The 18,723-nt window shown below is 49.4% G+C and overlaps 2 protein-coding genes across 2 annotated transcripts; both read left to right on the top strand.

Annotated features, from left to right (window-relative positions):
- Nucleotides 1–198: 198 nt before the first annotated feature.
- Nucleotides 199–8,695, top strand: LOC5666777 (uncharacterized). Its single transcript, XM_061656971.1, has 2 exons — nucleotides 199–3,920; nucleotides 4,773–8,695. Exons 1-2 carry the CDS (start codon nucleotides 975–977, stop codon nucleotides 5,856–5,858), a joined length of 4,032 nt encoding a protein of 1,343 aa, XP_061512955.1. The 5' UTR covers nucleotides 199–974; the 3' UTR covers nucleotides 5,859–8,695.
- A 1,928-nt stretch (nucleotides 8,696–10,623) lies between these two features.
- Nucleotides 10,624–11,559, top strand: LOC11175915 (uncharacterized). Its single transcript, XM_003436973.2, has one exon. The coding sequence runs from the start codon at nucleotides 10,827–10,829 to the stop codon at nucleotides 11,298–11,300; it is 474 nt and encodes a 157-aa protein (XP_003437021.1). The 5' UTR covers nucleotides 10,624–10,826; the 3' UTR covers nucleotides 11,301–11,559.
- The last annotated feature ends 7,164 nt before the right edge of the window (nucleotides 11,560–18,723 follow it).

Below are 18,723 nucleotides of genomic sequence, written 5' to 3'. Positions count from 1 at the left end.
GTTTGAGATAAGCAAGCGTTACGCGTAACGCTAGCGTAACGTAGTGGGCTGAGGCCTTATTTTGACCGCGCTACAAACACAAAACACTTGCTTTTTGCTATTTAATTGCAATTGTTTCGTACCTCTTTCCCCTGAACAATACTGCGCAACAACGAAAAACACGATGGAAAATGTGTAAAAGTGTTAACAAGTATTTTGTTTTATTTATAAAGCCCAACGGCCCTTCCCGTACGCGTCGTGCACACTGGTCGAATCTGCTCGAGATCGAGCGGTCCGCGGCCCTGCTTTCGAGCAGCGTGCATTCCTGTTGTGCACGTACAGACACAACTGCGCCATTCACACACAACACACGCCAAGCACACGGTTCCGCGCGGAGGCCACAGCGAGACGGCCAAGCTGGGCTGTCAAACCGAGGAGAGAGAGAGAGTTTTGGTTACGCTTCGGATTTCGATGCGGAACGTTTTGTGTGTCTGTGTGACTGTGTGTGTTTTTGTGTGTGCGCGCGGGCGCGCGCTAGTTCCTCCGGAAATCGGAATTTTCCACCGCCCCAGCGGCAAACGCCCCGGCCCCGCACCTGTGTCACCGGAACGCGGCCCGGTACTCCCACCCGCCACGATCAAATCCCTTTGTGCTGTGCGGCGTACGAGCCGAGAGGCACTTGCCTCCCCCCGCCTGGGACCCTGCTCCCTCGCTCGACTGTGACTGTTTTTTCTTCTCTTCGTTTGTGTGTGGCAGAAACAACAACCAAAAAGAAAAGCACCAACACACAGCATCCATCGCCAAGCGCGGCGCTTCCTGGTCCCCATTCCACCGCAGCAGCAGCAGCAGCACCAGCAACAGAAGCACCAGCAGCGACCATTGTGCAGGAGAGTGTGACAGCGGAGGGGCGGGTAGGGGGTGCTTTGTTTTGATAGCTGAGCGCGCCCGAGCCTGGTCGATGCGTCGTCGCTCGGTGTGCCACCGGCGGCCGCACGATGAATCCGACCTCGCTGTACATCACCACGTCCCGGCTGGTGTTCCAGGGGGACATCGTCGCGGGGCTGCAGGACCTGAACCGGCTGCTGCCGTACCTGCGCAAGAGCCTCAGCTGTGCGGTCTGCTGCAAGCTGCTGGTCGAGCCGCACAGCCCGGTGACCGGCGACTGCCAGCACCACATCTGCCGGGTGTGCGTCGGCAAGCACAAGAAGCTGAAGCCGGCCTGCCGCTTCTGCAAGGGGCTGCTGCAGTACCGGGAAAACACGCAGCTCCGGCTGCTGCTGCAGTGCTACAAGAGCATCTGCACGTTCATTCGCACGCGGCCGGTGTACGCCGACATCTGTAAGTGTGCGGGCGGGGCGGGCCAGCCGCGGGAGGGCGGCGGGCCCGGACCGAGCAGTGCTGCCTCCCCCCACAACACCGCCACCACCTCGCCCAACAGCCTGATGGAGCTGATCGAGGAGGGGGCCGCCTTCGTCGACGACTTCAAGTGCAATTCCGGCCTGTCCAAGTCGGCCTACTCGATACTGCCGTGCGTCTTTCCGCCGCCGGTCGTGACCGTCCAGCAGCAGCCCGCCGCCGCCGAACCGAAGCCACCGGTCCCCGCCGCACCGCCGCCCTGCTGCTCGAAAGGGCCGCCGGGAAAGGGCAAGAAAGAAGTGGCCGGCAAAAAGTCGGGAACGTCGCAGCAGCCCGTTGCACCACCACCACCACCGCCGCCAGCGAACGAGCAGGGAAAGCGGAAGGAGGGGCGGAAAGCGAAAGCGCGCACGACAAAGCAGCAGCAAGCGGACGGGGAGGAGCAACCGCCACGGAAGAAGCGGGCGCAGTCGAAGCAGCGGCAAAAGCCGGAACCGCCAGCCCAGCAGCGGCAGCCATCGGAACAGCGAACCGTAAAGCAGCAGCAGCAGCAGCAGCAACAGCGGAAGCAAAAGCAGCAGCAACCGCTGCAACCGGGCGCACAAGTACAGCGGCAGCCGCCGAGACAGGGGCCGGTAGTGGTGGACAGACCAACAGGGGAGCAACAGCGAGCGGCCGTGCAACAGGTAGCGCTACAGCAAAGGCCGTCACCGGTGCAGCAGCGCAAACTACCGGTCCAGCCGCAAGCCCAGCTCGTGCACTACCACTGTTTGACCCCACGGCAGCACATCAAACAAACCATCCAGCAGCAGCAACAGCAGCAGCAGCAGCAGCAGGGAGCGGCAAAACAACAGCAGCCCCCGAAACAGCTCAAGCAGCAGGCGAAGCAGGGACAGCAGGCGGCGGCCCAGCTGCTGGTCGTGCCGTCCCAGCAGCCCCCGCAGCAATTGCTGCACCAGCCGCCCGGGGCACAGAAGCAGCTGGTGCGCCTGCTGCCGAAAGCTACCACCAAACCTGCCCCGCCGAGCGCGGCACTGCTGGCGGCCCAGAAGGCGATCAGTGCGGCCGGCCGGGTGCAGAAAACACCCGCCGGCAACGGTGCTGCAGCCGGGGGCAAGCCGCACGAATCGTCCTCGTCTTCCTCGGTCGACCAAGCGATCCAGCTGCAGCAGCCAATGTTTCAGCTACAGCAAAAGCAGCGGCATCAGCAGCAGCAGCAAGGCAAGCAGCAGCAGCAGCAGATTGCTTTTCCCGCGTCGCTGGCGGTGCAGAAGGTGCCGGTGGTGCGCAAGCAGCTGCCGGCGGACCCGCCGGCCGAGTACTTAACGGCGGAGCAGGGCAGCAGTGCGCCCCAGGTGCTGCTCGAGCATGCGCAGGACAGCTTCCAGAAGCAGCTGGAGCTTGCGCAGCAGCGCCAGCAGCAGATTGCGCAGGAGCGGCAGCGACTGCAGGCGCTGCTGCCCCATCAGCGGCTGCCACCGTCGCCATCGGTTGCAGCCGGCAAGTTGGTCGGCCAGCAGCAGCAGCAGCAAACCCGGATGGCAGCATTCCCGCCCGGGGTCGGTGGTAGCGCGGCCAAACCGCTCAACACCAGCAGCATCATACGCAACGTGCTGCCGGCGCGGATCGGTCCCACCATCATACACGCGGAATCGCTTGCGGGCCGGACCGGCACCACCAGCGCCAGCCCGCTCGTCCCGCAGCACGTGGTGAAGAACAGCTGTGTGCCGACGACGCCGCGCATCGTGAACATTACCACGCCGCAGGAGATCAAGTTCGAGGCGGCGCCCACCATCAAAACCGTGTCGAGCGGCTCGACCATGTACTCGGTGCTGTACGCGGAAAGTGGCAACAAGTTTACGATCAAGCGCAAGCCGGACACGGTGTCGGCGGCGGCTACGGCGGCCAAATCGGTGCACGGTGGTGCGCAGCAGCAGCAGCAGCAGACGACGACAACGACGAAGCTTGCCACGATGAGTCCGCTGGGTGGTGCGGCACGCTCCACCCTCATTCCTGCCAAGGCGGCGGCGGCGACCGAATTCGAGCAGCCGCGCATGGCAATGGCACAGAAGCAGACGGCCGCGCCGAACAATCCGATCGTGCTACAGTTCCGGCCATCGCAAGCCCGCACGATACAGCTGCCACTACAGAACCAGCAGCAGCAGCAGCAGCAGCACGGGACGGTGTTGGCGAAGCAGCAAACGTCCTCCTCCCCGCTACAAGTGCAGATGGTGCAGCAGCAGCAGCAGTATCAGCTGCAGCAGAATCAAACCGTCGTTTCGTTGGCGCCGCAGCAACAGCAAAACTTCCGCTCGCTCATCATCCAGCAGCAGCAGCAGCAGCAACAACAAACGGCGACACAACAGACACAACCGTCGGCACAATCATCGGGCCAGGGATCACAGCAGCAGCAGCAGCAGCAGCAAGCACTGAAGCGAAAGGGCTGCCGGTGTGGCAATGCTACCCCGACGCCCGGCAAGCTGACCTGCTGCGGCCAGCGCTGCCCGTGCTACGTCGACTCCAAGTCCTGCGTGGACTGCAAGTGCCGTGGCTGCCGCAATCCGCACCGAGCGGACGGGTTAAAGGTAATTTGCAAGGTTGTTAAGCCAAGAAGAAGAAGAATAAGAAGCTCAAGCTCTATGAATCATTGGAGATATTTGAGGTCCTTGAGATCCATGAATCCCCAGAGATTTCTTTAATCTTTTGAGATATTTGAATCTTTGCCAACCGAGATTCAGATTCACTGCATCATTTCACACATTCGCTCAGATTCATGAATCTGAATCAGATTTACTCAACACTAAATACTACGTTTTGTTAGCTGCAAAGAATCCAAATTTTCCTGTAAACGATCCATTCTCATGGAGCTTCCCTGACTGATTTCGCTTCTGAAACTTCTTTTTTCAAAGCAAGAACTGATTCTCACTCCGGAGCTAATTCCAATTCTGGAGTCAATTCTAATTCCGATTCTGGAATCGATTCCGGATTGAGAGTCGACTCCAGAATTTGCTCCGGAATCGAAACCTATTTCAGCATCGGATTCGGCTCCAGGACTGGCTCTGAAATCGGCATCGGAATCGACTCTGGAATCGACTCCGGAATTGAATTCGGAATCGTCTTCGGAATCGACTCCAGAATCGGAATCGGCTCCGGAATTGGCACCGGAATCGGCTCTGGAATTGGCTCCGGAATCAACTCCGGAATCGAAATCATTTCCAGCTTCGGAATCGACTCCAGAATCGACGCTGGAATCGGAATCGGCTCCGGAATTGGGTCGGGAATCGACTCCAAAGTCGACTCCGGAATTGGAATCGGCTCCGAAAACGAAATCGGTACCAACATCGGAATCGATTCCGAACACGGAATCGGAATCGGATAGGTCCGATAGCTCCCATCACTAATACTAATCACTTTCCCCCCTCCCTTTCCCTCCCTAGATCCGTCGATCGCTGTCGGAGCTGCTGTTTGAGCAGTACAATGCGCCCGCGACAACGGCGACCGCGACCGCCACCGTGGACACGCTGTCGGCCGGCACTACCGCCTCCTCCACGCTCACGCTCGGCCCGACGATAACGCCCGTCACGTACAGCATCAGCGCGCTCAAGGCGGCATCGGCGGCGACCCCCGGCAGCTCGGCGACGGCCGTCGCGACCGGCACCACCAAGGTGAAGGTGATCAGTGCGGGCCAGCACCACCAGATACTGCAAACCACGGCCAAGGCGCCGCCCGCCCCCTCCGTCGTGAAGACTGGTGCGGGCGGCGGCCGCACCCGCACCAATGGCGGGGGCGTCGGGGTGGTCGGCCTCCTGCCCACCAGCAAAAACCCGCCCACCGTACAACCGAGCAGCAGCAGCAGTGGAGGTGGAGGAAGCACGATTACGATCCGCCCGTTCGTCAGTGGGGGCGGCAGCTTCGCTAGCGGCAGTGGCACCACCACCACCACCATCAGCTACCTGCCCACAAACGTCACGTCCGGCGGTGCCGCCCCCACCACCTCGTCCGCGTACGGGTCGCAGTATTTGCAAAGCTCGGCGGCGACCGTGCGCCTCAGCAAGCCGGGCCCGTCCCGCACCAGCACCGTCACGTCCGGCACGCTCGGCGGCCACCCGCCGCCCGCCACCTCGTTCGGCGGGGGCGGTACGTACGCGGGTGGCAAACCGGACGCCCTGCTGAGCCAGAGCTCGGTCGCGATGATGCCGGTGGTCGCGATGCCGCCCGCCGGCGGTGCCTCCTTCTCCACGCCGACCGGCGTCTGGTCGCCGTCGCTGCCGAGCAATCTGTTCGGCGGCGGGGGCAGCGTCGCCTCCACCGGCACCAGCTCACCGGTCGGTGGCGGCGGTGGCGTTGGCGGCGGCGGCAGCGCTACCGGCAGCTCAACTGCCCCCGAGCTCTCCAGCCTGTCCGGGTACGACATGAACAGCTTCGTCACCATCGGCCACATGCTCGACCCGGAGGGTGTCGGTGTGATCGACCTGTGCGACGATCTCGACCTGAACGCGGCCAACCTCATCTCGATCGACTGATCACCACACCGGTGGATGATGATGATGATGGTGATGGTGGTGAGGCGCGCTCCTTCAGGCGCAAAAAGTGTTTGCTTTTGGATGGACTTTTGTTTTTTTTTTTTTATTTCGAACCATTTCGATTGTCGCTTTACACACACGTAACCACACCGGTAGGGGTGGGAATTTTTGCAAACCCGGCTCAGGGCTGTTTTTTTTATCTTTTTCGTACACACTACCTCCCCTCTCCCTAGGGAAAAGGGACCTTTTTTTGTAGGCTGATAGACTCTTTCTCTTTTTCCTTCTCTCTCTTGATTTGATGCTTGTCCGTTTACGATGCATCTTGATCGCCCCCGTTTTGTGCTTCCTATGCTTCCTGTAATGGTTTTGCTTGAACTGTTAAACCTTTACAAACCTAGTCCTAGTAGAAATGTTAAACATTTGTACTCACGCTTGATTTTCGCGTTGCTTTTAATGAATGTGTGTATTTTTATTTTTATTTTTTTTATACAACCTTATATCTTGTATTTGAAATAGCAGAAACGACGCTTCTCCCCCCCCCCCTCCCCAGCAAAAAGTGCATAGTCAGCGGGGGAAGCAACAGCGGTCCTTTTTTCGGTCCCTTTATTTTTGATTGATTTTTCGTGCCCCCAGTAACTGCTTAGCCGCTAAAGAAGTAAATTATTGTTTTCGTTTTATTATACATAAATTATGTTTAAAAAAAACAAGTAACTTAAATTAGGACAAAATTTACCAAAACACACACACACGCATGCACACAAACGGACATTGATCTGAGTGTTGGTCCGGCCACTAAATTGACTTAAGTTTGGCGTTGAATGGAGAAGTTGTCCCTACGAGCCCCACGAACACGTGTGATTTGGTTTGGGTAACGTTTTTTTTATTATTTTATTTTAAAGCAATGCATGCATATGCTTGTGGAGAAGGAGGGGAAGGGGATACGGGGCTTGTTCCCATGACGGGCATGTAGTGAAGTCTGAGTGTGTCTTAGCTGTCGCAAATATTCCCCCAACGCCAACCTTTTGCTACCCAAAATGGAAATCTCTCTTATTGGTTCTTATTGGAAAAAAACACAGGAGCGGGAAGGGAGGGCTAAGTGGATACCTTCCAGAGCGATCCTCTACCGGTGCGTGTTTCTGTACGTGTGTGTGTGTGTGTCTATGTACGTGTGGTATCATCGTTGTGACATTAGACGTTAGGAAGTACTTGAACAATTCGTGCTTATGCTCCTCTTGTGTTTTATAATTTTTTGTTTGTTTGCCATCCAACAACCATCCCACCCACAGGAAGCAGAAGTTATCTTCCGTCTACCCCCCCCCCCCCCCCCCCCCCCCCTTACTTCCCGATAGCTCTCCTATTGTGCTGATTTACGGCGTTTGTTCAAAGTGTTGCGAAGTAAGCGATGGCATCGGTTACACCCGCCTAAACCCCACTTGACTGTCTCATAGGTAGTAGTAGGCCTGTTTTTTTTTTTTGTCATGTGAATGTTTAGTTTGTAGAGCGAAGGCAATTTGTCTTTTGAATGTTTGTGCGCGCTAACCGAGCCTAACTAACCAATTCCAATATATTGTTTTTTTTGTATTCAAAAAAAAACACACACACACACACTCTGTCGAATGTTGCTGTTTGCTGGAAGTCGAGCCTCGTTGCCCCTCGTAGTAGATGTAGGTCGTGCTGTGAAGGGGAGTATGAAACAAAAAATGGAAAAAAAGAAACACAACACTAGCGACAAATGCAAGCAAAGGAATGTTTGGTAGAATAATTAAAAAAACAAAACAAAAATGTTGCAAAGCGATAAACACAAACATAAATTAATCGATTCCAAGCCCGATGGGCCAGTAACTTGGGATGTAATTGTAAATTGTAGGGAGTCTTTTTTTAACGGCTAAAGTTTGACCCGAGGACATTACTTAATTGAGGATAGCGAGAGAGAGAGAGAGAGAGAGAGAGAGAGAGAGAGAGAGAGAGAGAGAGAGAGAGAGAGAGAGAGAGAGAGAGAGAGAGAGAGAGAGAGAGAGAGAGAGAGAGAGAGAGAGAGAGAGAGAGAGAGAGAGAGAGAGAGAGAGAGAGAGAGAGAGAGAGAGAGAGCGAGCGAAAGAATGTTCTGCAAAAAACAACAACAACAACAAAAAAGGAACAAAAACCTGTGCGAAAATTAATTTATATGGTATTATACCCGTACGAGCGCAGTTTAGATTAATGCGAATGTGTGTGATTTGATTTTTGGAGCAAAGCAAAGTCGCACGTTAAAGTGCGCGCATCGCTCGTCACTATTCCCCCCCCCCCCCCCCACACCTATACCCGTAATTTCAACAAATGAAACACAGACACATCACAAAACTGCGCCCGAACGAATCCCGGGTACAGAGGTCCCCGCTATTTTTGCACAAATTGCATTTAAAGCTTGAAGAAGAAGAAGAAAATGATTTAAAATTGAACATAATAATAATTAAAATAACAGCAACACAGCTACTACAGCAAAAACAAAAAGGGGGTCGTGAAAGAGCATACCCAAATGTGATGTGAGAAGGGCAGTGTCTCGACGAGGATGGTGCCGTGGGGTTGAATTTAGTAATGTGTAATGTATTAGATGTATGGGCAGCCACGCGCGCGAGGGCAGCCTTTTTCTCATCCAAACTGCGAAAGGAAACAAAACAAAACAAAAATTACAAGAAAAAAAAACAACCCCTCCCAAATAGATGTAACTAACAAACCGAAACGACAGACATGGTAAGCAAAACAACGGTGTGAAGAAATTTTATTTTTGTATCAATGTATAAACTTTCGCTTTTTGTACTGTTGTAATATGCGTATATAATAAAAATCTGTAAAAGTAAGCACTTCTCTCTCTCTCTTTTTCCTGTTGGTTTGCTCACGATACATCGATGTGCAATGGCCCGGTCAACGATCATTATCCAGGATGCTCGAAAACTTCGGACTCATCGACTCCGAATCAATCCGGATCAGTCTGAATCAGTCTGGATCAGTTCGGATGAGTCCCGATCTGTCCTGATGGGTCTGGCCGAGCCTGGGGAAGTAGTTTCGGTTGGCGGTGCAAAAACAGTTTTAGGCATACGGGGAAGTACAAGGAAAAGTGATGTTTTAATTTGGCGGAGGAGGAAAACATTACTGCAAGAAGGAAATATTTAAAACAGAAAGAAAATCATTATACTGCATCGTACATATTCAATGCCTTACTTTAAAGTCAATGAACTCATCAAGAATTGTCTAGTGAATATTGGACATTCATTTTGGGAATTAGCAATTGCAACATCAACCTAAACTACTCGCCCGGACTCTACCGGACTCGCTCAGCATCATTCAGACCCATCCGGACTCTTCCGGACTAATCCGGACTGATACGGAGTCAAATCCGGTTATAATCCAGAATCGGAGTTGATCCATGACTCTGTTCCGGATTACCCATCACTACTAGATCACCCGATCTCCAACAGATCTCACTGCACCGAAGCTCGCTGTGCTCCCCTGCGTCTTATGCCGAACTGTGGATCGCTGTCGAACACCTTCTAAGTGGGGCATATGCCAGGCATCCTCATGACATGCCCCAGCTATCGTATCCTGCCAGTCTTAAGCATCGGGTGAATGCTCGGTTCACCGTACAGCTCAACAAGCTCGTGGTTCATCCTTCTCCTCCACGCTCCATGCTCGAACACACTGCCAAAGATGGTCCGGAGTATGCGTCGCTCTAACACGCCCAGAGCGTTTGCATCCTCCAACTTAGGTAGTCCAAGACCACCTCCAAGACCTTGCCTCCGGCAAGCAGGTACTTCGCCTTCGTCGCATTGATTCTCATTCCAATTCTTGCTGCTTCGCGTTTGAGTCCTGTTTGAGAACGCCTCACACACCTTCGCTGTTCTCCTGCCGATGATGTCGATGTCATCCGCGAAGCCAAGAAATTGGAGAGACCGGTAGAGGATCATGCCGCGGGTGTCGTGATCTAGCCCCGCGCCTCGAATGACACCTTCCAGAGCGATGTTAAAGAGCAAACATCTCCAGTCAGTCTCCACCAGTGCCTTAGACCCCTGTGAGATTCGAACGATTCCGACATCAAGTTCGACCTTATAATGCACCCCATTCAGGGTGACCTCTAACAGCCGGATCAATTTCCCAGGGAAGTGGTACCGCTCCATGATGTTCCATAGCTCAATCTGGTAAATGGTGTCGTAGACCGCCTTGAAGTCGATGAATAGGTGGTGCGTAGGCTGATCTCTACACTTTTGGAGGATCTGCTGTAGAGTAAAAAGCACTTGTGGACTTTTTTGCACCCACCCCTCCCACTGATGGCATGCTGCTTGCCGTACGATTATTTCTAACATTTGCAGTCGAAGTTGATTTTAGATTATATTGATTACAAAATACAGGATTTTCCAGGGGTTCTCATAGTTGTAGGACACTTTCTTGACTCTTTCCTATTGGAAGTGAACTTCATATGTTGGAAATCGAACTCGAAGGCACCCTTTTTGGACAGGCTCGTTGGAAATTCCTATTCGATTTATCCATCATGGGTGCTATAGAGTCCGATTCCCATAATATTATGTTTATTTCACGAAAGAAAGAGTTAATAAAGTGTCCCACAGCTATGCGAGTTGATCGAAAAACCTGTAATTTTTTGAGTAATTTTCGAGCATTTGTTTTTTTTTGTGCGATCGTCTAACCGTCTCGACAAATCGCGTGTACGCGCCTCTCCATTTCAATCCTTGCAGCCGGCAGCATAAACGCGCAAGCCCAGCGAGCTGCCAAACGCGACCCCGCTGCTGGTATCAAAACAAAGAAAGGCTTCGTTGTGTGCGGTACTGTTGGGGAAGCAGCAGCAACGACCAACCCAAAACATACCATCCCAAACCCACCCATCCCACCCATCAACTCCATACTCAACAACGCAAAAGGCCGAACCGAGTGACTCATCCGGCAAAGGAGCGCCCCCCAGGAGTGTAGTGTTGCAGCGAAATGTTTTCCTTTTTCAAGAGCAAAAAACCCAGCCCCACACAGGTGCCGACGGAACCGATCCCTGGCGCTGGTTCGGCGGCCCACCACCATCAGCCGCCCGCCGCGGACGATTTCATCTTCATTGAGCGCCGTGGCGGCGGTCCGGCACAGCCCGCGGACGAAACGCTGGCGCCCAGCGGTACACCAGGCGGACCGGCGGCCGGCAGTGCCCTGTACCCGGCCGTCCCGGAACCACCGGGCGGAGCTGGCGGCGACGCGATCGGCAATCCGGTGCCGGTGCGGCAGCGCAGCGACGAGAAGGTGGCCAGCAACGCGGTGCACGGTGTGCCGTTCCGGCTGTCGGCGGACATCGGCCAGCCGGCGGACATGGAGATTACGCGCATCCAGGCGAACGAGATACTCACCTACATCGGCCGGGTGATGTACGCGCCGGACTATGACTTTAGCCTCGAGCGGAGCGTGCTGCAGGACTAGGAACGGGTGGGGGCGGGTACCCACACCCACGGAACGACGAGGCGCTGGGGATGTGATATTGCTGCTAGCTTTGCTGAGTTGGGGCGAATGGGGGGAGGGGTGATGAGGGAGGGGCAAGGATCGTAAATGGGGAAATGGGGAAGCTCCTATTTTATAACATATTCGCCTTCCCGACGTCGACGGGAAGAGACCACTGTTGCTGCTTTGTTATATGCTGACCAAATAAATGCTTACGTGATAAAGGTTGTTCTGCGCCGAACTGCGGCCTCAACGATGTTGTCTCGGCGGTATAGTAGACGTGAGAAGCGCGGAGCCTACGCGGGAAAAGGTAGACCAAGAAGGGTCCGGAGTAAGTCGAGACAGTCTCCCATATACGTCCGTGTCTTTTAACAACTTTTGGCAAACTTTAATCAAGGATCTTGCATAGTTCGTAACAAAAGCTTGTCGGTAACATGCCTTGTAAGCTTCCAAAAAGGGTTCAATATCAGAATTAATATTAGCAATGATTAGCGAAGATTCTACACATGTACCTAGGCATCCTTAGGCTCTGCAGGTCGGTCTGGTACTGTGGGTTTATTCATAATTTGATTCGATTGAGTGATCCGGTCAGGTAAAATAAGTCTAGCGATCATAAGAATAGGTCACAACGAAAATAGATTAACTTAACTGTCTCTGATTCAAACTACATTTTTCGACACGTCAGATAATACACATAAATCCTCCTACGGTAACCCGCCAGCGTAGTTTCATTTCAGTTCATTTCATATATTACTTTCAATATGTCTGCCTCTGGCGTTGAACATACATTGCTTAAAATTTAGCTGGCCCTATTGGTACTAATCTAATTGGAACTAAACTAAACTAAACTAAGGGAAAGTAGAAAGGGATGTAACAGCATGGAAATCCATAGTTAAAGGAAAATAAGCAGCGGATAAGAAGAACACATTAAAAGTAATTAAATAACGAACATTAAAAAAAGAGAAAAATAATTATATTGTATAACATAAAGCCGGAACATATTTTAGAAATTAAAATCACGGTAATGTTCATTGAATTGACGCAAACAAAATAGCTACGCGTCGTTAGTGCCAAAAGATGTATTGCGGAAAGGTATTGCAAGAGCAGTCCGATTTATTAAACACCTAGAAGGAACATACCAATTAAGCTGGGAAAGCAAGTCTGATAAATGACATACAAACTTTAGTTCGTCTAGATTCGAGGGTGTTAAGATTGAATAATATGCAACGATCACTGTATGACGGTAATGTGGTTGTGGAAGAGGCGGCGATATAATCACCTAGTGAAGCGCTTTTGCACACCTTCGAGTTTGTTATTCCAACCTGCCCTGTTTGTACAGAAGACAACAGAAACATAGTCAACAACAGGACGCACTACGGAACAATACAATGCCTTAAGGTACCTCAAATCGGTGAAGCCCGAAGTCAAGCGAAAAATAAGGCCAAGGTTTGCATAAGCTTTTCCGATGACCAATTCAAGACGACTATCGAATGATAGGCCTTTTAATTTAGACACCTAAATCGCGAACACATGACACTTTGCTGATAACAGTGATATTAAGAACATAGCTGTGAATAAGAGGGGAATGACTACGACACAGAACTCTAAGAAGTTTGACGCACACCAGGAAGAGAGGGAATTAAGAGATTGGAGTGTGCTGCAACCATCCGCTTGCATCACAGGAACAAATACATTAATGTCGTCTGCATATAGAAGGTGGTTAGGAGATGGAAGAATTAAACTAATGTCATTTATGAATAATAGAAACAAGAGGGGACTTAGTACACTTCCTTGAGGGACACCGGAGGAGTTGGAAAACGGTAAAGAAAAGGACGGTCCGTACTTTACATGAAGATTTCTGTTAGAGAGGTAAGACCCAATCTAGTTAACGAAAGACGTAGATATGCCTAATTTAGAGAGCTTCATCAACAGTTTATGAGATACTCTCTCAAAAGCAGATTTGATATCTGTATACACTGTATCAACTTAGTAGCCTGTATCCAAATACGGGAAAGGCCAACTGAAGATGAGCAAGGCTATTGCGGTTCGGATTAGTGATGCGTAAGGTTAACTAAAATTCAGAGTCATCTCCGAACCGACTCTGGAAGGTAGATGCAATGATGCTGTCGTAGCAACAGCGCTATTCTTGAAAACTTCGGACTACGCCAACCGACTGCGAGTTCGGACGACTCCGGACGACTCCAACTCCAAACAACTACAACTCCAGGCGACTCCAACTCCGGAAGATTTTACCAGAGTCGAAATCAGACTTACAATAACAGAAGTCGGTTCGAAGTCGTGGGTGTGCTGTAAAGAGCAAATCAATAGTTCCGATGTAGGCAATGCATGCCTTGGAATTTTGTTACCACAGAAACCACTTCATCTGAAAGAAACTAAGACACATTTCCAGCACGAATATGTTCCTCTGAGACATTGACATCCATCTCCGATGGGTACCCGGTGTCTTGAGGACCTTCTGAGGACCCAATCTGTCCTCAAGCATTGGATTTTGGATAGTACGGGCTGAGTCCTGTGAGGATCGGGATAGCTACGAGATCTTTACCTGTGAACCGAAATGAATATCGGGAAGATTCCAGTAGGCTTATCACAGCCGGGATGTCATGATAGTACCCGAATTCCATTGAATTGATTGGATGATGTGGATAGATCACTATACCTGCACCTGAATAAGCGAACACATCGTCGGGATCTAATTTATAAGACTTTTATTAGATATTCTTGTTTCACGCGTTTCACCGTTTTTTTTTGTTTGTTTTGTTCTAAATACTTCCCATACAACATATTTTAGGAGTAGTGCATTACAGTCTTCTTCGTCTTCGTACGATCACCGCTCCGCTACACCTTTTACGCGTCTCGGCTCTACGTTATCTCGGGTTTTTTTTTTCTCTCTCTCTTTCTTTCTTTCTCTCTCTCTCTCTATCTCTCTCTCTCGTTTTATTTAGTTCGCTGTGTCGCTCTATGTGTCCCTCCCCTCCCCTGGAAAGCCTTCTCCCCTCCCCACTTGCCGTCTTGATCGGGTGAAAGTGCATGCCACTGTGCGACTGTATGTGGATCTCTGTGTGTGTTATAATGACATTGGACCTGGCCGAACTTGGCAAGACGTTTTTCCTGCTTGCTCGCCATCTTTATAAAATTCACTTCCCGCAACTTCCTTTCTCCTTCTCACACTGCTTCCTTCCCTGTGCCTGTTGGTGAAAGTGATGAATGTGTGTGTGTGTGTGTGTGTGTGTGTGTGTGTGTGTGTGTGTGTGTGTGTGTGTGTGTGTGTGTGTGTGTGTGTGTGTGTGTATGTGTGGGGAGGCAGGAGGCGGGGCGGGGGAGGGTATGGGGGTTTATGAATGAGGATGATCCTGCTACACCAAGTATAGTAATGTCTCTTATATGTATATAATTATATATTTTTCTATCCAGTCATCAGATTACGAGGGCATTGCTTCATGATTGGTATATTGTATACTAAAAACTATAGATCTTCCGATACTGTCCAACTGCCCAGCGCGTCATCACACGCGTGCGCATTGGGCGATGGATGCGTGCGTCCACCTACTCTCGAACTGTCGACTAATTTGATTTTACTATTCGTACAAAACTCCTTTTTCTCTTTCTATCTCGCTGGAACTCCATTTTTCTCTCTCTTTTTCTCTCTCTCTGTCGGCTTATAAGTATCTGCAATTGTTTAAACATTCATGCGATTATTATCCACCGGTTTTGCTTTACCGTTTTGGTTGCATTCTTGACGCTGCTAGTGTGCTTGCCCGGGGTGTCAAATGCACTATACGCGAGCGTTAGTGTCTCCCCCGTGTGTCAGAGCTAGTACAGTTCACGGGCGGCGGCCGTGTGGACAGAGCCCGTTGTGTAAGATCACCTACACCTTAGCAGATCCTACACTAGCAGTGGAGAGCAGCATTAAAAAAGCTTGTTTTTTGTTTGGATGGAGAGGAGGCTAGAGTGTTTAGTAGTAGTAATAGTCTTTATAAGAGTAGTAGTAGTTGTAATAGCAATATTAGTAACACAAAACGAAAAAAAAGTCATCTTCGATAGTGTTTCCTTTTTAAATGTCCCTCTTCCTCTCAGCGTTTATCCCGGCTTTGTATGTGCTGTTTTTTATCCTTTTGCTTGGTTTTGTTTGGGGGGGGGGGGGGGTGGTTTTCACGCACAAATGTTTGCGCTAAGCTACGGCGGTGCGTGTACACAGCAGGTGTACCGGCAGCTGATGCACTAAGTGTGAGGGCCCGGACCACCCGGTTCCTTAGGCACTGGACGGCCACACCGCGCTTTGATATATATAGTGCGAACATCTCACCCTCTCTTCCTCCCTCCTAATGCCGATTACCAAAGTGTGGCGCGTGGTGCACCGCGTCGAAACTTAATCACGAAAACTTAAGCCTACTAACAGAGAAGGAAGTTCGCGCGGGGTAGTAGCAGGTAGCGTGTCCGCTGCAATTGCTTTCAACTGTCACCGCAGAGCGGTGACTGATATATTGCGCAGCAGCAGCAGAACGGGATTGGTCGTTCTTTTGCTCTTCCGCGGTTTCGGGTTCGTTTTAAAAACTCTTTAGAAAGTGCTCAATTTCTCTAAAAAACGTAAAACAAAAAATTACCAACAAGATTAGAAGAGAACAAAGCTATAACTAACATAACAACGCAGACCTAAACGCAAACCCCACGCATATATAGGTAACAAAATCTGTGGCGCTGTTCAGCAGTTTTCAGTGTGTGTGTTTTTTTTAAGTATTCGAGAGGTGCATTTGCTTTCAGTTTTCTTGCTTGTTCCGCTTTCGGGGTTTTTTTTTGCGCAGTATCATCGTCATCTATTGCTTTATCGTTTTTTTTTTCGTTCTTCTGCTTTTTATAACTCTTACATTTTCTTTATCTATCAAGTATGTATATAAATTTCGATATAAAATTGAGCTCTTATCGTGTATCGATAATGTGTATCTCTCTTCTACTTCGCTCTTTTTTTCCTTTTCTATCTCATTCCACTTTCTCAGTGTTTAGCTTGACGCCATTTTGATGTTTCTTCTATTTTGATGTTTCTTCCTAGTTACTTCCACTCCGCTTTCCATTACAGTTACACGTGTTTGTATGTGTATGGGTGTACAGTAGTGTATTTAGGATCGAGAGCAATGCGTTGTAATGTTTGCGATAGTTACGGTACAGCTGTGAGATAATAGTATGTGTTTATGCATGTACAATCCACGATCGGATTCTTAACCTCCACACGCCGGTGTACGAAAAAGTGCGTTCCGTTTTAAGCTATCCTTACACAGCATCCTACCATAATCCGATGCCCCGAAATTAGAGGATGTACAAACTGTGTTGATAAACTTCATTATTTCTCGCTAAATGTTGTCTCATCCTTTTTTTCAATTCATGTATGTGTATATAGATATCCTCTTAGTGGGAAGTAGTGGACTAATCTTTCATTGGTCGCACATTTTAGTCCAACTATTGTTTTTTTTTTTTTTTTTTCTACAATCTCTCTCTGTTTTTATTACGTTTTTGCTGCATTATTCTCTTCCCACTAATACTCCGTGTTTCTCTGTCTTAAGTTGTCCTAACCTAAGCAATAACCGTTGTCAGACTTTCATGTTTCAATACACCAATGTACCAAACAAATCAACTAAATCGAAAAAAAAAGCCGTGCGCCGTGAGTTTCACTTCTTTTCAAACGTTGGAAGAATATTTGCGCTTTTATTTTCTCTCTCGCACTTTTTCTTCTTCTCTCTTTAACTCTCTCTCTCTCTCTCTCTCTCTCTCTCTCTCTCTCTCTCTCTCTCTCTCTCTCTCTCTCTCTCTCTCTCTCTCCTCTTTTCTGTGCTGTACCGATACACTATCGCGTCCATAGACATCACCTGCAATGCGATGCTGCTTAGTGGATCTCTCTCTAGTGACTACTGAGCAGGATGGATGATCAAGCAGAACATAAAGAACAAATCTATAAATATAAATTTCACCCAAAACCACACACACACACTAGCGGATATGGTTGAACAGTTTGAGGCATAGTGCTCAAAAAGTTGCCAGTTGTCAAAATGAAAGCCTTCAGTGTAAGCGTAAGTACATTGCATGTGTTGTTGGTTAGCAACATTATGGAAAAGAGATCCTGTGTAACGATAATGAGCCAATTATTATTTGTGCGTGGGTGGGGTGTGTGTGTGTATTATCGTTCCAATAATTGCACATTCAATTTAAACTACAGTGGAAACATAGACACTCTTCTGCTTAGTGCTCAAGTAAGCTCTTCTTAGTAGCTCTTCTCGGAAAATCTCGGATTTGCAATTAAAATAATTTGCCGTTAAAGTATCGTAGTAACTATGGGCAAAGTACATACTAAGACATCTAGATATCCGTTAGTAGTACACATCCTGATACACATTCATACAAAAATCGGGAACTAATAATGAGGAATCGGAACCAGTGGATGTCCCGCTAGACCAACTTGGTAAGACCAACTTGGACCAGCACTGTGACCAAGTAGCGCTTTTAGCTCGTAGCGCACAGGATGCCACCATAAAGATGGCAATGAAGGTCGCATTCTACGCTAAATATATACGACTACCTGCGCTGCTGCGCTGTGGAGATTAGTAGTATAGATATAGTAGGTGGTAATTAGATAGAATATATTGTTAAGAACCATCAAGAAAAACGTTCTGGACATGAGATGTAATAGACTACGCTCTCCTTTTCTCTCCCCTCGAACTAGCTCTCTCTCTCTCTCTCTCTCTCTCTCTCTCTCTCTCTCTCGCTCTTACTCTCTCTCTCTCTCGCATTTTATAAACTCCATATAAATACAAAGAAACATGATAAAACTTATCGACACAGACAACAAATCTATAAATGTGATATCCCTACTAGTAATTATTGGTATAGTATATCATATACTGACGCTTCCGTACGCCATCTTACTATTCTTTTCTCTTTCCTTCTTCCTTCTCACATCTCTACGCTCTTTTCTATATTTCTATCTCAATTCTGTCTCCCCTTTTCTCTCACTCGTTTCTTGCGCTCTCTTTCCGCCTTTTTATATCTTTCTTTTTATCTGCTCTCCAACTACCCTTCTATATCGTTCTTTTTGCTTTCTGTTATATCATCTTTTTCTCTCTCTCTCTCTCTCTCTCTAACTCCCTCTCTCTCTCTCTTTTTGAGCTCATTCGCAAGTCTGCAATAACTGCAATGAATCTGGACAACTTGTCTTGCTTTCTTCTTTTTGACCATAATCCTACCTCAAACTCATTACCTGCTTCATCAGATGCGTATATGGGTATGTGCCTTATTATACTCTTACCATCATGTTCTACCTTAAATGGTTGCAGCAATAGTAATGAATAGTAAGATGAATAGTAAACAGGGGGGAGGGGGGGGGGGAGAAAACGGAAAACAT

This window comes from Anopheles gambiae, chromosome X, assembly GCF_943734735.2.
Source record: "Anopheles gambiae chromosome X, idAnoGambNW_F1_1, whole genome shotgun sequence".
In the NCBI taxonomy this organism is placed as follows: Eukaryota; Metazoa; Arthropoda; class Insecta; order Diptera; family Culicidae; genus Anopheles; species Anopheles gambiae.
This window is presented reverse-complemented; position numbering and strand designations above follow the sequence as displayed.